General features: G+C 42.2%; 1 protein-coding gene across 2 annotated transcripts in view; it reads left to right on the top strand.

The window, feature by feature from the left end:
- Positions 1-20,506, top strand: part of TTI1 (TELO2 interacting protein 1) — a 43,081-nt gene that overhangs the window by 4,296 nt on the left and 18,279 nt on the right. Inside the window, exons 2-4 of one of the 2 annotated variants that reach the window (XM_065892699.1) lie at positions 10,266-12,608; positions 16,770-16,979; positions 19,881-20,033. In XM_065892699.1, the coding sequence (XP_065748771.1) occupies positions 10,307-12,608; positions 16,770-16,979; positions 19,881-20,033 (2,665 nt within the window). In that variant the 5' untranslated portion in view covers positions 10,266-10,306. Of the gene's footprint in view, positions 1-10,265; positions 12,609-16,769; positions 16,980-19,880; positions 20,034-20,506 lie in introns of those variants that run through there. The other variant, XM_065892698.1, reaches the window with a different exon arrangement.

Genomic DNA, 20,506 nt, shown 5'->3' with positions numbered 1-20,506 from the left:
GAGGTTAAGTCTGAAATTTAATTCTTTTGTTTTCTGTTTGTTCTGTTTTTTTGTTTCTCCATTTTCTTTTTTTCTCCAGCCTTCCTTTACTTGAACATTTTTTAGAATTCCATTCAATTTATCTATAGTGTTTCTGAGTGTATCTCTTTGTATAACCATTTTAGTGGTTCTTCTAGGTATCATATTATGTGTATATAACTTATTTTTGACAGGTCTAGTGAAGTATATGTACCTTACTTCCTTTTTTTTTTTTTTCGTATGTGGGCCTCTCACTGTTGTGGCCTCTCCCGTTGCGGAGCACAGGCTCCGGACGCACAGGCTCAGCGGCCATGGCTCACGGGGCCAGCCGCTCCACGGCATGTGGGATCCTCCCGGATCAGGGCACAAACCCGCATCCCCTGCATCAGCAGGCGGACTCTCAACCACTGCGCCACCAGGGAAACCCTGTACCTTACTTCCTTTATGTCTCTTTACCCTTTCCTGTTTATATTTGTCTGAAATATTTCCTCTAGATACATTTAGAACCACATCAGTCAGTGTTATAATTTTTGCTTTAACTATCAGACACAATTTAGAAAATTTAAAAGAATAAAAAAAACCTATTGTATTTATACATATTTTTATTTACCATGTTCTTTCTTCCTCTTTGATGTTCCAAGATTCTTTTTTTTTTTTTTTTTTTTTTTTTTGCGGTACGCGGGCCTCTTACTGCTGTGGTCTCTCCAGACGCACAGGCTCAGCAGCCATGGCTCACGGGCCCAGCCGCTCCGCAGCATGTGGGATCTTCCCGGACCGGGGCACGAACCCATGTCCCCTGCATTAGCAGGCAGACTCTCAATCACTGCGCCACCAGGGAAGCCCCAAGATTCTTTTTTTTAACGTTTCCTTTCTGTTTAGAGAATTTCCTTTAGCCATTCTTGTAGAGTAGGCCTGCTGGTGACAAATTCTCTTAGTTTTCCTTCATCTGAGGATATCTTTCCAGTTCATTCCAATTTTTTTTTTTTTTTTCCTGATGGACATTTTTGCTGGGTATAGGATTCTGTGTTGACAGTTCTTTTTTTTTCTTTTGAGCACCTGAAAATTATTGTGTTGCTTCCTTCTGGCCTACATGGCTTCTGAGGAAAAATCCAGTGTCATTCAAATAGTTTTTCCCGTATAGGCAAGGTATCATTTTTCTCTGGCTGCTTTCAAGATTTTTTGTCATTTGTTTTCACAACTTTTAATTTTAATTATAATTGGTGCAAATTTCTTTGGGGTAATCCTGTTTAGAGTTCACTCAGCTTCTTGAGTATATAGATTTATGTCTCTTGCCAAATTTGGGGAGCTTTCAGTGTTTTGAGTACTTTTTCAACCCTGCCCTTTTTCTTTTCTCATGCTGGGATGCTTAAATCATTTGTTATAGTCCCATAGGTCCCTGAGCCTCTTTTCAGTCTGTTTTCTCTTTGTTGTTCAGATTGAGTAATTTCTCTTATTCTGTCTTCCATGTTACAGATTCTTTCCTTTGTCCCCTCCATTCTCCTGTTGAGCCCATCCGCTGAGCTTTTTGTTATTGAATTTTTCAGTTCTAAAATTTCTGTTTGTTTCTTCTTTGTATCTTCTATTTCTTTCCTGAGGTTTTCTGTTCTTTTGTTTTAAACAAGTTCATAATCGCTTATTGAAGCATTTTCATCACAGCTGCTTTAATAACTTTGTCAGATAATTCTAATGTCTCTGTCATCTTAGTGTTAACGTATATTGATTGATTTTTCTTTTTTTATTCATTTGGAGATCTTCCTGGTTCTTGGGTATGGTGAATGATTTTTGACTGGACATTTTTGTATTATGTTCTAAGATTCTGGACCTTATAGAAGTTTTCTTTTTAGTTGGCTTCCTCTGAAACCACTCTGGCAGGATAAGGCAGGGGTGGGGGGACCAACCTTGTTACTTCCAAGTGTAGGTAGAAGTCCAGATTCCTCACTCAGCCTCCTTTGACACCCATGAGGGAGGGCTCCTAATTACTGTTAGGTAGAAGTGGGAGTCCTGTCTCCCCACTCCTACTTAGCCTTCTTTTTCTTTGTTCCCCCATCTTTATTGAGATACAACATTGTAAAATTTAAGATGTACAATGTAATGATTTGATACACATATCAGTGTATATATATATTGAGAATGATTACCACAATAAGGTTAGTTAACACCTCCATCACCTCACAAAATTACCCTTTTGTGTGTGTGGTAAGAACATTTAAGATCTACTCTACTCTCTTAGCAACTTCATGGATCATCAGACTGACCTTGCAAGCTTTTATATAATAGATTCCCAAAACATACCTGTTCCACCCCACCCCCAACATAGATTCTGATTCAGTAGATCTGGTGTGAGGCCCAGGAATCTGTACTTACATTGTTTCCCCTTGGTTCTGATAAACAGTTGGGTTGGAAACCTCTGGTGTAGTGAAAAGAATGCATACAGCCTTTGGAGTCACACAGGCTTGACGTGAATCCCACTGCTTGCTGTGTAACCTTGGGCATCACTTAATCTGTCTGAACCTTGTGTTACTCAGCTTGTGGACAAGGAATTTATTTATGTACATTGCCTAGCATATGGTGGGTTTTTTCAACAAATATTAATTCTCTTCTTTCTAGTCAAGAACTTGTGTTGGCAATTCTTTTATTTAAACTCTTTTTTCTGGGATCTAAACCCAGTCTTTCTACCATGTGCTAGTTAATTCAAAGTTAGAAGTTTTAGAGATCATCTTATCCACCAAGTTTATTTTATGTTGAAGAAACTAAAATTCATGGAAACCACAGATCAGGTACTGTCAGAGCCAGGACTATCACCCAGATTGTCAGATTCCTGTTCTCATACTCATTCTGTCTGGAAACACCCTAAAAATGGGCTGGCATACAGTCAAAATCTAGAACTATGATTGCCTCCTGAGAGTGAATCTAGTAAGATCCTCCTGTAATGGATGAGATCAACTACCTGTAGGAATAACTCACCCCAGGAGAAGAAGAGGATGGTGGGTTTTTCCCAGACTCCAGTTCACACATATCTGATATCAAAGATCCACCAAAGAGAGCCAGACCTTGGTCTATGGTGATTGATTCAACAAGCATTTATTGAATGCCTGCTCTTTGCTGGAAGCAATAAACAAAACTGTCAACTATTACTGCCCTCATAGAGCTTATATTTTAGTGGGAAGAGAGAGACAATAAACAAATAAATAGGTGGATAACTTGGTTTGACAGATGGTACTAAATGCTATGGAGGAAAATTTCAAAGACAGGGGAAGGAGATTGGGAGTGCAGGGCAGGAGAGGAGTGAGGATGGGTTGCAGTTTTAAATTGGGGTGATCAGAGAAGGCCTCCCTCAGAATTCACATTTGAGTAAAGCCCTGAAAGATGAGAGAGCAAGCTGTGAGGATATATCGTGGAACAGCAAGTTACAAAGGCCCCGAGCAGGTGGTTTCATCAGAACATCACCCCTGTGTGAGGCATGGCTCACTTGCCATGATGGTGTCTCCCTCTCGTCTCTGCCTTTATTAGGGGCTACAACTTTTCTGCTTTCTGGCCTTTGCTTGTGAGGAATTGTTCCTTGAACAGCCTTCCCATGCAGCCCCAAGTGTGTAGTCCCCCCACCCCAACATAAATCCTCCTCCCTCCATGAAGCCTTCCCTTTTGGTGTTCATTCTTTTTCTAAGTTCCTTTTGTACTTCTCGGGTTTTTCCTCCCTTTTTCACTTTTTAACTATATGATACAATAAGTACCTTGTGGTCTAGCGTCTTATCTTTTAAGTGTCTGTAAAGTATAGCACCTACAGATTGTCCCGTTTGTCTGCACCACCTGGATGCCATGGCCCAGGGATCTTACACAGCCCATTCCTGTGAAAAGGCAGAAAGAGATGGGAAGGAGGGGAAGAAGCTGCCAGGGGAATGGGTTCACTCAAGCACTCCGATTGCAGCTGTCTCCTCCCACCTCCCCAGTGACTGCTTTCTATGACCGCGGAAGGGGTTCACTGAACTCAGAAAGGGTTAGAGTCAAGAACTGGTTTATATAGTCACTGTCTGTCACAGTTGAACTCTGGGTTGTTTTCTCTGCTCACCCGGAGAATCAGCTTGTTCTGAATGCCTCATCCCAGTATCACTTTCTGGGCCAGAATACGCCAGTTGCTGTCAGTTATATAAACATCGAACTTTGCAGTGCCACTTTAATCAGTGTTGCATTTTATCGGAATAGAATCTAGGACTCCTAAGCTTCTAAATCTCTGAGCAGTTCCTTCTGTAATCGACATATTGTCACACAGGTGTGATTTCATGACCATTCCATAAAGGTATATGATTGCCTTTTATAGTCATGCCATACTAGCAATTTGTTATACGCTCTTCCTTACAGAAAGCTGGTTTATGTATTTCTGAGCCCGTAACCCATTCTTTTGAAGATCTCCAATTGTGGTAAGTCTTCATCTGTATCCCATTGGGAGAATATACTACAGTTTATCCATTCTACTATAGATGTGCATTTGGGTAGTTTCTTTGTGGGGACAGTTGTGGATAGTGTATTCCAGAACACATCTATTGGTAAATTTATGTATGCATTTCTGTTAGGTATATACCAAAGAATGTGATTACTAGATCATACAGCATATGTATGTTTACCTTTAGAATAATAGATATTGCCTAAGGATTTTCCAAAGTAGTTGTATCAATTACACTCTTACCAGCATTGAATGAGAGTTTTGGTTGTTTTATATCCTTGCCAACGCCTAGCATTTTCTTTTTTTCCCCTTTTTTTCAGCTTAGCCCTTCTGGTGGGTGTGTAATGGTATTTTGTTGTGGTTTTATATTGCATTTTCCGGAGCAGTGATGTTAATGTCTTTTCATATGTTTATTGGCCATTTGGATATCCTCTATTGTGGTATGCTTGTTCAACTTCTTTTCCATGTTTCTGTTGGATTGTCTTTTTCTTAATGATTTATAGAAAATCTTTTATATTAACTTCAGTGTAGTCCAATTTATCATTTTTTTTATGGTTAGCTCTTTTCTGTGTCCTGTTTAAGAAATCTTTGGCTACTCCAAGATTACAAAGACGTTCTTTGTTTTCTTCAGAAAGCTTTGTTATTTGACATTTCATGTTTAAATCTAGTATGAGATGTAATCAAGACCTACATATTTTTTCATATGGATAGCCAGGTGGCACAGTACCTTTAATTGAAAAGACCACTCTTTCCCAGTTGATTTCAGTGTCAACTTTGTCAGTTATGTGAGTCTATATATGGAGTCTCTGTTGTATATGTGGGGGCTATTTCTGGACTCTATATTCAGTTCCACTAATCTGTTTTCTTTCTTTTTGCCCTTTAATTATTGTATCTTTACAGTAAATCTTGAAATCAGATAGTGTAAAACTTATACCACCAAAATTTACCAATTTAATTCCTCTTCTTCAAGATTGTCTTTGCTATTCTAGGTTGTTTGCATTCCCATATCAATTTTAGAGTCGTCTTATAACTTTCTATAAAAATACTGCTGGGGTTTTGATTGGGATTATGTTGATTCTATACCAGCGGTTCTTATCCAGGGCGATTTTTGCCCTACACAGGACATTTGGCAGTATCTGGAGACGTTTTTGGTTGGTACTCTTTGGGGAGTGCTACTGGCATGTTGGGGACAGAGGCCAAAGATGCTGCTAAATATCTAACAATGCACAAAACAGCTCTCCACCAACAAATTATCCAGCCCAAAATGTCAGTAGTGCCACTGTTGAGAAACTCTGAATTCATGTAATCAGTGTTTCAATTGGGCTTCTGTCCACCATCTTATTAAGTATTTGTTTTCTGTTTGACCCACCAGTTTTGCTTCCTTTTTTCTCATTTTTCACCTTTTGGATCAATCAGAAGTACTAATTATCCCATTTTTACTACTGTCTGAACTTTTATAGCTCTTTTGGAGTTTACCCTATAGATTTCAACATGCATTCTTGACAGTCTAATACAGATTTTTTTTATCACTTCCTGATACTGCTAGACTCTTAATATACTTAACTCCTTTTATACTATCCATAAACCTTTTGTGCATTATTGTCTTGCATTTTACCTTCAGTTGTGAAAGAGTTTTATAGGGTGTAAAATTCAAGGTTGGCAGTTACTTTCTTTTCACACTTTAAAGATGTCATTCTGTTGTTTTCTGGATTTCATCATTTCTTTAGAGAAGTTGCCTGTCACTTCTGTTGTGCATTACTTTTAAGATTTTTCTCCATACTTTTGGTTTTTCAGCAGTTTGACTATGATGTGTCTGTGTGTGTTTCTCTTTGTATTGTCAACTTGGGCTTTGCTGAGCTACTTGAATCTGTGGGTTGATCTCTTTCATTTGTTTGGACATTTCTCAGCCATTTGTCCCCCAGCAGCGGCCTTCTATCAGAAGTCATGTATTTTGCGATCCCTGAAGACTACGGTTTTGCATATAGGACTCCAGTCCTATATGACCACATTAAAAGCATCGTGGTTTCTTTTTCCTCAGTGACAGCCCTCAGCCTGGGCCTCTTCGTAATCCTGAGCCATGTCCAGGATCAGCAAATGGAAAACAAACAAACAAACAAAAAAACGCAACTATTGATTGTTGACTCACTGTGAACTTTCATCCTTCACTAGGGTATTAGTTCATCTGGTCTTTGTTGCTTCTGCAACTATTTGATGCTTTAAGAAAAGCTTTTTATAATTTATCTGGTTTCTCTAGTTGTCACCAGGAGTATTGGCCTGCCATACCCTACTATATCCTACTTGAAAGGAGAATCTGTACAGATGTTTCTGAGTGCTTACCATATACCAGATGCCCTTGTAGGTTCTAGGTGTAGGATTGCCCAGTCTAAAGTAGGTAAAACAGGCATATACAAAATAATTCAGTATGCTAAATACTGTAATAGCAGTGTGTACAGTGGTAGGAGAAAGGAGGAGAATATGAAATAGCACGACCTGTTTAGGAAATTGCAAGTTTTATAATTTCACATGGTTGCAGTTTCAAGTTCAAGGGGTGAAGCAGTGCGAAATGAGGTTGATGAGACAGGCAGGGGCCTGATGGTGCAGGGCCCTGTATGCCATGGTAGAAAGGTGTCTGTACTTTAGGCAGGCTACAAAGAGCAGGTGAAGGATTTTAAACATGGAGAAGAGTGATCCAGATTTTTGTTTTAAAAAAATTACTTACATGTCAGTGTGAAATATGGATTCAAGAAGGGCAAGCACACAAGGCAAGGGTGGCCAGAGAAGAAACCATTACGGTCAGTCCAATATCAAATAGATGATTTTCATCCTCAACAGCTTTGAAAGATGTTGAAGGGGTAGAACTGATGAAATTTAAGGGAACAGTGGAATTAAGAGGGAGGTAAAAGAAAGCAGAGAGGCTAAGGCGTCTAGCCCAGGTGAGGACCATAAATCACAAAGGGAATACAGAAGAAAGCAGATAAGTTCAGTTTGGGACAGGTTGTGTTCTCACCTCACTTGCTGTATTACAGTTTTTGTCATATAATCTGAGAACATAGTTCAGGGAACCCCAGGTTATTGTCTTGAAACTCCTGAGATAAATAAGAGAGATGCAGAGCTCCCGGCCATCGCCTTCACCCCAGCTTTAACCAGACCCTCTGATTTTATCTGTTTTACGTGCTGGGCTTCCACTTAAACGTTTTATTTGAAGAAAGTTTTCCATGTTAAAAGAAAAAAAAAGTTACTCAGCAACATTTCCTTCTTCATTCATCTTCCCATTTTAGGTCTGTTTCGAGTCACTTCTTGTTTGAATGGAGTCCTCTGGTAGGGCATGTGGTGCTACCCTCTCTGAATCCTCGCATACGGCTCTTTCACCCTGACAGCTGAATATCTTTGCTGTAAGTAGGGTTTGGGGGCCACAATCCTTTATTTGCAGTCAGTAGATGCTCTTCCACTGTCTTCCATTGCAAATGAGAAGTCCAAAGCCGGTCTTTTTCCTTTGTAAGTTATTTGTTGTTTCTTCCTGAAGACATATGTGATTTTCTTTTCCGTTTATCTTTTAGTGTACAGGAATTTTACCACAATTTGACTAGGTGTGTATCCTTCAGTCTTTTCAATCTCCAGATAAATACTTTTGCAGCTCAGAGAAATGTTTCAGTTATTTATTTATTTTAGCTCCTCCATCTGTTCCTTTTTTTCCTTCCAGAATTCCCAGCTATTTATATGTGGGTTCTCCCAGATCTGTGCTCCAAGTCTCACATTTTCCATCTCTTTGTATTTTTGCTCAGAGTTTTAAGATAGCTCTCCTTGATCTTCCCAGCCACTAATTAGATCTCAGCAATTAACCGCCTTTTTTTTTTTTTAATCAATTGAGCTTTTTTAGTGTGGAAAGACATGTTTTTAAATTCTAAGAAATATCTTTTGTCTTATAATTGAATTTCCTTATTGGTCTTAATTATTTTTCATATTCTTGTCTGTCTCCTTTAGCATTTCTGTTAAACTAAGGTTCACCACCTCAAGGGTGCTATATTTGCATTTCCTGCTCCTGACTGTTGGGTCCCATTAAGTGGTTACTTCCTTTGCTTCTGTTGTTCTAAATACTAGTACCTTGGGCAAGGGGTGGCACAGTAGCCTCGGGGTCATCAGTGTGTGAGCTGGTGCTGATGGGGTGTCAGTAGTCCCTGGCCCAGCTTTCTGGCCTCCACACCTGGCATTTTGCTAGTCTGGAATAGGGAAGATTTGAGCTTCTTCCCTTCCCTGGCTTCTTGAGGGTCACAGACCAGGAGATATCCCCCCAAGGAACCTCACAGACCAGCATTGCCTTTCCTCTCATGGAGTTCTGTGGACCAGACTCTGTCCAGGGTATGAGAGCCTGATTGTTGCCCTGGAGCCCTCTCCTGACCCATGGAGGAGATCCAGCACCAGCTCTCTCTGGGCTGAGCAGGTCTTGCCCACACCCACCAGGCACCACTTGCCTGCCAGCACTACTGGGGACAGCGAGAAGCAGCGGACACTTTCTTGTCATCATCTGTTCAGAAGCCCCCAGCAAGTAGAGCTGAGACAGAGAGAGAGAGGAGACACCACCAGACCAGGTGATCTCTAAGCCTCCGTCCGGCACCAGCGTTTTACAGTTGCACATGTTTAGTGGTCTCCAGCTTCAACTCGGTCCTCAGTACCCTTGGGCCACACTTTTGTGTCTTCCCAGCATGCTCTGCTTCCCCAAAGGGAATATTTGAGAATTTTATTTCTCTCCTCAAGCCCTCTGTTTACCCGCCTTCTTATTCGCTATCAGTCCATGACTTTGCATTTCCCCTCACAGAGAAAAGAGCCTCTTCTCTGTGAGGGGAAATGCAAAGTCATGGGCTGATAGCCCATGTGTAAAGTCGCACAGCTCCTTCACTTACCTATAAACCTGTCTCCTTTCACTGCCTGCCTGCCATCCACCTCTCCATCCTGCTCAAATCTCTCTTCTCCCGTGGTCTCTGTGATAGTGTGCGCTCCTGGTTTTCCTGTTTCTCTGGCCACTCCCTTTCATTTTGTTTTGCTTTCAGTCTCACCCAGCTCTGAGTCTTCTCCTGTATTACTGGCTGCCAGGGGGTCTTTTCAATGCATAAAGTTGTTCCTATCACCCTCTGCTTGAAATCTCTCCATGACAAGAACAGGCAAAATTAGTCCAGGCTGATAAAAGTCAGAGTAATGGTTACCCCTGGGCAGGGGAAATAGGAATTGATTGCAAAGGGGCATGAGGGAGCCCTCCAGGGTGCTGGAAATATTATATATCTTATTTTGGGTAGTGGTTCTATGAGTCTCTGCGTACATTAAAATTCACTGAGCTGTTATGTTAAGACTAGTGCCTTTCGCTCTATGTATATTATACCTCAAGTTAAAAAAGACAGAACCTTCAGTGGCTCTCCATCACTACCACAGGTTAAAATCCATACTCCTTAGAATAGCCCACAGGTTCCAGTTCACTCCTCCCTTGAGTCTTGGCTCAAGCATCTTCCTCCTGTGAAACCCACCCTGGCTTTCTGAGTGTTATGACGCATACGTCTTCTATACTCATGTAGGACCACAAGCACAGGCCTAGCCTAATTCTTAAGAGACTGTGTTGTAACTGTACATCTCCTTCCCTCCCTGGACTGGGAGCTCCCTAAGACTAGGAACCGGCTCTTTTCCGTTCCATTGTTCCCCTAGCACCGTGTGGAGTGACTGGTACATAAGCCCCCACTGAATGTCTGTTGAATGAATGAGTGCAAGTTCACTTTGTATTTTCTTTGAGCTTGGCCCTCTTTACTGAAAAGTCTCCTCCCTCCAGCCTGCAGGGTGTTTGCTCAGTGCGAGGAAGCCTGTTGCACAATGGCGGTTTTTGATACTCCAGAGGAGGCCTTTGGCGTCTTGCGTCCCATCTGTGTTCAGCTCACAAAGACCCAGACAGTGGAGAATGTGGAGCGTCTGCAGGCACAGTTACAAGTCGTGAGTGACTCTGCCCTTCAGGAACTTCAGCAGTACATCCTCTTCCCTTTGCGATTTACCCTGAAGACCCCGGGCCCCAAAAGAGAGCACTTGATCCAGAGTGTGGTGGAATGCATCACCGTTGTCCTCTCTTCAACATGTGTGAAGGAACAAGAACTTCTCCAGGAACTCTTTTCAGAACTCTCTGCTTGCCTGTATTCACCCAACTCTCAGAAACCTGCAGCTGTGTCAGAGGAGTTGAAATTGGCTGTGGTCCAGGGCCTCAGTGCATTAATGCACTCGGCTTATGGGGACATCATTCTGACTATTTATGAGCCCTCCATTCTGCCTCGTTTAGGATTTGCTGTGTCTTTATTGTTAGGCCTAGCAGAACAGGAGAAATCAAAACAAATTAAAATGGCTGCCTTAAAATGTTTACAGGTTCTACTCTTTCAGTGTGAGTGTCAAGACCATCCAAGGTCCTTGGATGAACTTGAGCAAAAGCAGCTGGGGGATTTGTTTGCTTCTTTTTTACCTGGCCTCTCAACTACACTGACCAGGATCATCACAGGAGACTTTAAACAAGGGCACAGCATTGTCGTGTCTTCCCTAAAGGTCTTTTACAAGACAGTGAGCTTCATTATGGCTGATGAACAGCTCAGAAGAGTCTCAGAGGTCCGAGAAAAGCCTGCCGTGGAGCACAGAGTAGCGGAGCTGTTGGTTCACAGGGAAGCCAATTGGGTAAAAAATACCGGCGACAGGTTGACTGTCCTTATTAAAAAGATAATCGAGTGCGTTTCAGTTCACCCACACTGGAAGGTGAGGCTGGAAGTGATAGACTTTGTTGAGGCCCTTCTCTTGAAGTGCAGTCAGTCACTGGTCGAATCGGCTGGTCCCCTTCTGAAGGCTCTGGTGAGTCTGGTAAATGATGAGAGTCCTGACGTCCAAGCCCAATGCAATAAAATTCTGAGACGTTTTGCAGATGAGAAAGTCGTGGTGGGCAGCAGAGCCTTTGCTGACATCTTGTCAGAAAACCTGCACTCCCTTGCCACGTCCCTTCCCCGCCTGATGAACTCCCAAGACGATCAGGGCAGATTGTCTACTCTCTCCTTGTTACTCGGGTACCTGAAACTCTTGGGCCCCAAAGTGAACTTTGTCCTCAACTCTGTGGCCCATCTCCAGCGCCTTTCCAAAGCGCTTATCCAAGTTCTGGAATTAGACATGGCCGATGTCAAAATCGTTGAAGAGCGGCATTGGAACTCTGAGCATCTGAGCACTTCTCCAGAGACTTCAGCCTCCCGGCCGTGGGCTCAAATGCAGAGGAGATATTTTCGCTTCTTCACTGACGAGAGGGTTTTCCTGCTCTTGAGGCAGGTTTGTCAGCTTCTTGGTTTCTATGGGAACCTCTACTTGCTCGTGGATCCCTTTATGGAACTGTACCACGAGTCTGTGGTTTACCGGAAGCAGGCCGCCATGATCCTCAATGAACTGGTTGTAGGGGCTGCTGGGTTAGGGGTAGAGAATGTTCATGAAAAACACATTAAAACAAACCCAGAGGAACTGAGGGAGATCGTGACATCAATACTTGAAGAATACACAAGCCAAGAAAACTGGTATTTGGTCACTTGCCTGGAAGCTGAAGAGGTGGGAGAGGAGCTGACGATGATGCAGTCAGGCATTCAGGCCCTCACATCTGGTGCACACACCTGCCAGGCTACCTCTTCTCCCACCTTCTCAAAGCCAAGTCCCACGATCTGCTCCATGAACAGCAACATCTGGCAAATATGCATCCAGTTGGAAGGGATTGGCCACTTTGCACACGCACTAGGGAAAGACTTCCGTTTGCTCTTGATGTCAGCCCTCTATCCAGTCCTGGAGAAAGCTGGAGACCAAACCCTGCTTATCAGTCAGGCGGCCATCAGTACCATGATGGACATTTGCCAGGCTTGTGGCTACGACTCCCTGCAGCAGCTGATCAATCAGAATTCAGACTATTTGGTAAATGGGATCTCTTTAAATCTGCGTCATCTATCTCTCCACCCGCATACCCCAAAGGTCTTGGAAGTCATGCTACAGAACTCAGATGCTAGCCTGCTCCCTTTGGTGGCAGATGTGGTTCAAGATGTCTTGGCTACCCTGGACCAATTTTATGATAAGAGAACAGCTTCCTTTGTCAGTGTACTGCATGCCCTGCTGGCAGCATTAGGTACATTGAGAGCCCTTTTTTAATGCTGATTGGAGGGAAGGACTAGTATCCTTGTTCATCTAACTTTTTTTCTTTGTTTGGGGTTATGCTATGGAGGACGTTGTTTGAATAGGTGTCTGTCTGGTCCCACATGTTACGGTAGAGTTCCATTGCTTATGTTTTTATACTTTTAATAATCTCTACCATCTGTTGAACCCCTGCTCTGTCCCAGGGACATAAACCCTGTAGACTAAATGTAAACATTATTTTGCAGGTAAGGAAAACTAAGGCTCAGTGAGCTCCTCCTTAGTCAAGGTCACACAATAAGGAGGAAAGTCAGGATTTATGACAATTTTTTTTCTTTTCAATATACCAGACTGCTTCTGACAATATTTAGAGTTAGCAGTATCTATGCTAATGGAGAACAGGGCTAACTTAACTTATTCAGTCCACAGATAATCTAGAACAGTACTGTCCAATAGACCTTCCTGTGATGATGGAACTGTTCTATATCTGTTCTGTCCAATATAATAACTACATGTGGCTAGTGCAGCTGAGGAACTGAATTTTTTATTTTTATTTAAATAGCCACATGTAGCTAGCTAGTGACTACCATGTTGGACAGAGCAGGTCTAGAAACTTTCTTTTAACCTTTTAATTGTATGAGGTGGTTTGAATTTCTCTACTTCCCTTTCACCCTGTTGGGTGTCTGTTGGAGGTGTTACCCACCATTAAAATGGCAAAGTTTTGGACTATAAGAAAGAGAATCCCTTCACTGGATAGTCAATCTTTGAATGAAAAAAAATATATATATATATATATGTGTGTGTATATATATATATATATATATATATGAGCTATATACATGAGTTCCTTTTATCCAAAGAGCATACCTCCAGTATTTATTTCAGTACTTCTAATAGCCGCCAAAGTAGGTGGAAAGGTCACTAACCTCATTTTGTCAGCTGAAAAAGCTAAGACCATGTAAGAAAGTTTCTCAAGGAAGGTGACTGAACAGGGACAGTTCTCTGCCCTGTAGCTGATACCACTTCCAGTGTTCATTCATTCATTCATGAACGTTCACATGCAGTGTACGTATTCTTTTATTCATTCAGTAAAGATTACCTGCAGTATGTTAGACACTGTGCTAAGTAATCAGGATTCAGCAGTGAAGAAGATGAGTAAACTCAAGGAGCTTTCCTGCTACTGCAAGAGAGTAACAGGACAGTAGCAGAGTGGTCAGGGGACTTGATCATGGCACTTCCTTTCTGAGGAAGCGGCATTAGAACTGAGACCTGAAGGCTGAGAAGGGCCCATCAGTACATATGGAGCTGTCACATCATTTTTATGTTCTTTAAGAACATTCAGGCAAAGGGAACAGCAGGTGCAAAGGCCTGGAGGGAAGAAAGGGCTTGGGGTCTTTGGAGAATGGAGAAGAGATCATTGTGGAGACAGTGACACAAGATGAAATTGGAAGGCTGGGTGAGGATGAATCCCACGGGGCCTTGTAGACCAAGGGAAGGAGTGGGGGTTGTGTTTTGCAACCACTCGGAAGCCTGTGTGCTGGACTAGTCACTGGGATGGCAGTGGTGGCCAAGAAGAACATGGAAACACTCCTAAGACTGGCTTACTGCTTATAGATTTTAGACTATGAGTGGCTTCCATGGCCCAAATATACCCCAGGCTTCCATCCTTAGTGTTTTGAGGAACTCTACTACATGTCAGTTTGAGTTTTAAAAAATATATTAACAAAAGGCCTATTAAATATATCCTCTCAGGAGATATCTCCATTTGGGCCATGAAAATTGAATTGCCTTGGATTGCCAGTGTCTTTGGTCATCTCTAAAGAGGACTCCTGTGTAGCACCTTTTCTCTAAATTGCAGAGAGGAGAATGAGGATGGTTAAGCTTGACTTGAGAGCATCCTAGGAAAACCAGCAAAAGTGGGGATAGCTTTTCAGAAAGTTTTGAAATAACCCAGACCACACTTGCCTTTTGAATGGTAAGCAGTCCTGGGGAGTGGATCAGTCTCACACAAATCAAAGTAGCACTGCCTGCTGGCGTTTCCTCTTGTCATTCGAATTGTCTCACTGATGGTCACTCTTTTAAGATGGGAGTGGAAGTGTGGTCTCAGAGAACTTCCAAAAGGTTTTAAAAGAACCCAGTATGTCTTTTAGGAAATTGAGTTACCACATACACAGTGTTTCACAGGCATTGACTAAAAAAGCGTTAGGTTCCACAGTGAAGGCAAGAACCATCAGTCAAGTTACTGCTTAGCACCACCTGCTGATCCAGTGATTATTCATAACAACAAAAAAATTGGGTAGCTTTGAAAATGAGAAAACATACCTCAGCACTCGGAGATTGTGCCACATCCACACATGCAAGGCCGTGTTCTTCTGGACACATAATGTTCTATTGTGTGGCTGCACCATGATTTAAGCAGCCCTTTCTTGGTGGACATTTTGGTTGTTTCCAGTCTTTTGCCCCCTCCACCCCCAAAATGCTGTAGTGTACTCTCTGTAGGTCATTTTGGACATGTCTGAGTATACCAGTAGAGTATATTCCTAAGACAGTTGCTGGCTTAGAGGGTATTACATTTAAATCTGTGATAGATAAAGAGTTTCAAATTGCTCCGTGAAGAGATTGCACCAATTTAAACTCCCATCAGCAATGTAAGAGAGCGCCAATTTTGCCACCCCGTCACCCACACTGTATATTACCTAGCTTTTTGATCTTTGCTAATCCAATAGGAGAAAAAGTGCACCTTATTATAGTTTAATTTGCATTAAGAGTGAGGTTGAGCTGCTTTGCCTTAAATCTAGAAAATAATCTTTGCAGCATGTCTACTTTTAGCAGTGTAAATGCTGGGCCCTGGCTTTAACCCATTGGGAATGCAGTCCCTCCGAGTACATTAAGGACAGATTTATGTCTGGGCACTGAAGAAATGGCTTAATCGATCCCTTCACGTAGGAATCTCCAGGTACTGGACCAAACGCTCTCATATCCAGCATTTGCTCTCTGCTGCTCCCAGTGGCCTGGCCCTGGCATAGCCCATCTGCTGTTGCTGTGGCTCTGTGCAGATGCTCCTTGATAGAAAAGAGATTAGCAGGTGCTAAAGGTCATCAGAGACTTCTCCCCTGCTGTCTGCAAAAGGAGGGCAAAAATTCAGGCCATAGGGTTTTCTTGTTGATTCATTCTTTAAGTATTAACAGCCTTTTTTGAAATGAAGCCCTGGGGGACCCCAGTACACAAAAAGAGTTCAAATTAGAGCAGGGCTGGTAAGAGAAGGCATAGAAACTCTGTTCCCACCCTTTAACCTGCTGTCTCTGGGTGCCCTCCCTGTTGTGGCCCTGAGACATTTCTGCAGAGCCCTAGGGCTCCTCAAGACACAGTTTGAAAACCACTGGTTCTGTAATGTTTAAGGCTTATTCTGCGGTGACACATCAGAAGTATTGGAGCATCACTAAAAAAGGAAAAGCTTTGGAGAGAAAGTGCCAGCCTTCTGAAGCATTTTATATCAGATATCTATGTGAGACTGTGTCCGTTCTCAAGGCTCTGCAGAGCCTCTCTTCCGCTAATGAGCAGTGTATCCTGCACTCAGAATTTTGTCACTGGTAGCTTTCCTCCAGTCTAGTATGTTTATTCATTCAGCATATATTTTGAGCACCCACTCCATGCTGGGCATATTGGCTTTCCAGTGGTGATCAATGGAACGCAGTGTCTAATGGGAGATTCAGACACTAAACAATACATACAAAGTAAATATACTAATTACAAATTGTGATGAGTTGAAAGAAAAGAACATGGTGCTGTATAAGACAGCGTATAAAAGACCTAAGTTAGATTGGCAGGGCTGTGGGGGGACGGGGGTCAAGGAATGGCTTTACTAGGTAACGTATATTTGTATTGAAACATGAAAAGTGAGTTGGAATTAACCAGATGTTACATAGGAGGTTAAAGTATTCCAGATAGTAAGAACAGCATGTGCAAAGGTTCTAAGGCAGGAGGATACCTGGCGCATTGGGCAGCCGGGAGTGGTTAGAAGAGGAGGCTGGAGAGACAGGTAGGGACTGGATCCTGTGGGCAACGTGCAGGCCATGGCAGAGAGCTTATTCTACTTAGAAAGTACTAATGCCTGTTGTCAATGACCGAGGTGATCATTATAACACTTTATTTATAGCCCAGTGGTTTCCAGACGCAGGTCATCTTGGGCAACTCCAAGAGCAAAGTGTAGGGGAAGAGGGAAGTCATTTGAGCCAAAGACCAGCAAGTCTTGAGAAAGGACTTGAGAATACCACAACAGCCGAAGACATTGAACAGTTTGTGCTGAACTACCTCAAGGAAAAGGATGTAGCAGATGGAAATGTCTCGGATTTTGATAATGAAGAAGGTAACTATTATTTATTTTGGCCTCAGCTGTTTTTTACTTTTGGAAGCAGATTATTGTAAAAACAATGAAACATCATGATAGAAAGTTTGGAAATAAGAAAGGTCACAAATAACCCCCGCCATGCTAACGTAAGCATTCTCACTTTGTGTGTAGTCGTTTCCCATCCTTTTCTTCTGCAAACCTGTTTTTGTTTGGTTGCAGCCACAGTTTAAATGCATTATACCCTTTTTGCATTTAGTTATATAATAAGGAACTCTTCATGTTGCTATGGAGTTCTCATAATTAATGTTTTAATAGCTGCCACTAAGTATACATTCCCCTGTGGGAAGTTTAGGTTGCTTCTAGCTTTTCACTCTAATAAACAGTGCTGCAGTGCATGATTCTATGCACGTGACCTTTTTCTTCTTTTTGCATATTTCTGTATAAATCTCAGAAGTGGGATTTCTAGGTCAGGGATATGAACATCGTGTTATGCTTGCCAAATTGTCTTTCAGAAAGGTTGTGGCAATTTACACCTCTTCTGCAGTTCAGGATTAATACTGGTTTCACCACAAGCTTGCCAACATTGACTATTACCAATTTTACTTCTTGCTAAATTAAAATGGTTCTCGTTATTTTATTTTGCATTTCTTTGATTGCTAGAAAGGTTGAACATCTTTCTATATGCATCTTTCCTAACAATTTCTTCTTATGTCCATTATATTTTCAAATGCTTTGTCCATTTATTTTATTTATTGGTAGGAGTAGATTCCAGTGTTTTCCTTACCAATTTATATGATAAAGGAGAAGGGAGTTCAGGCTAGTTGAAGCTCTGGCCTATTGTTTTATTCACAAGCTCAATCTGGAGCTTCAGGTCACGGAAGGATTAATAAATTATTAGAATCTCCTCTGCAAATATAAAATGCCAAGTCATAATGAGCTTGGTGGTCTCAGAACTGTCCTAAATCAAACTGAGTCCCAAATTAGTTTGTTAGGTTGGAATAGAGCAGATTTCTTTTTTTTTTTTTTTGGCACTCTACTCTGAGACTCTGATGAACTGAAGCCAATACCTCCAGGATAACAGGAAATACCTCCAGGATAACAGGAAATAGTAGTTCAATGCAACTAAATAGCAGGGAAGCGTCACAAGGCCCAAATAATGATTTATGCAGAGTTGAGTTGTTATTCTCCCCAAGAACAGAATTTTCTAATCAGAAATCTGTCGGGCTTTTTCTTCTCAGTTTTGTCTCTTGAGCCAACCCAATCCTTCTTATAAACTGCACCCCTTGCTCAAGCCTAGAAACCGTGAAGAAGAGGCATTTTGATCCCTCATAATCCAGATTTGCCATTCTTGTTTGAAATTCTAGCATTGTCACTGAATCAATTCTTTCATGATTAGAATCTTCTGGTTCTAGTTGATGTTGGCTAGGAGCAGACTGAATGAATCAAATCTTTCTTCCGGTAGCAAAATCCACATCCCTCAGATAACATTTCGCAGTAGGTGAATTTCAAACAACAAATCCTCCTCTAGAAAGAAAAGCACAGCCTTATCATTCTTATAATTATCGTTCTTCAAGTACACACCACACACTTGGCATTACAAGGAATGTTTGGATTGATGTTGGTTTGACATGGGGTTTTTGTTTTAACCACAGTAAGAACACCTTATATATCTGACGTCCCTTCCTCCAAGAAATCCAAGCATTCTACAAATGCATTTTCATTTATCTTTTCAGCATCTGTTAGAGACAGGTGTGGACTCTACTGTAAGGTTCTGTTTTTCCAGCAGAGGAAACTGAAATGGCAGAAAGTTAGGGGAGCAATGCTTAGCTCAGTGTAAATGAGCACAGCTGGTATTGAGGGTGTGGGGAGACTGGAGGCTATAAGCAGATAGAGGATAACCTTCAGGGGAGGAATTTTGGCCAGGGTTTCATGCAACTCTCAAGTCTTTTTGTTTTAATTTACAAACTTACACCTATCTCATGCAATGCAACACTCCAGGCAATGAGAAAAATGATAATAGCTGGTGACATGCATCTCATTTAACTCTCTCAGCAAGCAGATGAGGTATACATGCTTTATCCCTTTTTTTCAAATGAGGTGACATGGGATGAGAGGAGTTGCTAATAGGATGTGGAGGCAAGACTTTAGTCCTCTGACCAAACCCCATCCCTGTATATTGCACCAGGCTGCCCTGGTGTTGTCCCTCATACCAAGATGTGTAAGGCTTCATCTTGGCCCTCAGAAGATCTTACAGGCTGGTAGAGAAGACAGACATGTACCCCCTTTAGTCAAAAGATGAACCAAAAGGAAAGGAAAGAGTAAAGGGCCAGAGGCCAGCCAGGGAACTGCCAGCCTCGGGGCTCCAAATTAGAATCTTGCCCTCTTATGTTTTTATTTTAAATATTTATTAATGGCAACTTAGAAAAGACTAAGGCTATAGGGAAAAAATAAAAATCATCCATTAACTCATGACCCCGTCTCTGTTAATATTTTGAACTTCCTCCTATCTTTATATAAAACTTTATGTAATAGTGCTCACATTGTGTATGCAATTTCGTATCCTGCTTTTCTCTTTTTAACACAATGTTATAAGCATTTCCCCTTGTCATTAAAGCCCTTGGTAAATGCAAAATTTCAGGCCCTCATAATATGCCATTCATTGTATGGATATACCATGGTTTATATAACCGTACCCCCTTGAGTGGACATGGAAGGTTTTCCCCCAGTTTTTAGCTGTTACAGGTAATGCTTTGGTGAATATCTTGACTCGTAGCTTGACCCAAATTTTACATGGTTTCCTTGGGATCAGTTCCTAGACATTTTCCCTTGTAAGTCTTACTCCTGATCTGAAGTTGGGAGATCAAGTTGGGGTGGGGCATCTCTCGTAAAACACTGCCGCCAGTTATGCTCTTTTTCCAGAGGAGCAGTCAGACCCTCCCGAAGTGGATGAGAATGACACTGATCCCAGTGTGCAGCCACCACTGCCAGTGCAGATCCAAATAGCCACGGATGTGATGGAGCGCTGCATCCACTTGATGTCAGACAAAAATCTGAAAATCCGCTTGAAGGTCAGTGTGCGGCCCTTTCCCTGCATTCACAGAGCTGCGGGACTGAGGTTTGGTCTATTGGCAATGACTACATGGTTGAGCAAGGAGCCCCCCTTATCTCCCAGTGCATGTGCAGTGGCCAAGAGAAGGCATCAGGAGGAATTTATCTGTGGGATGCCAGTCTTACGTCTTTCTGTATCAGCCCAGAGGCCAAAAGGGATCTGAGTCCCCTTGGTAGAATTAAAAACCACAAAGTTGGGCTTCCCTGGTGGCGCAGTGGTTGAGAGTCCGCCTGCCGATGCAGGGGACGCGGGTTTGTGCCCCGGAGATCCCACATGCCGCGGAGCGGCTGGGTCCGTGAGCCATGTACCGCTGAGCCTGCGCGTCCTGCAAAAAAAAAAAAAAAAACCCACAGAGTTTTGGAGCATTATTGCATCTCCAAGGGGAAAAAAGTCATAATTTGGAAAGGATATCACTTTCTGAGCTGACTTAATGTGG

The sequence above is a fragment of the Phocoena phocoena genome, chromosome 15, assembly GCF_963924675.1.
Source record: "Phocoena phocoena chromosome 15, mPhoPho1.1, whole genome shotgun sequence".
Classification (NCBI taxonomy): Eukaryota; Metazoa; Chordata; class Mammalia; order Artiodactyla; family Phocoenidae; genus Phocoena; species Phocoena phocoena.
This window is presented reverse-complemented; position numbering and strand designations above follow the sequence as displayed.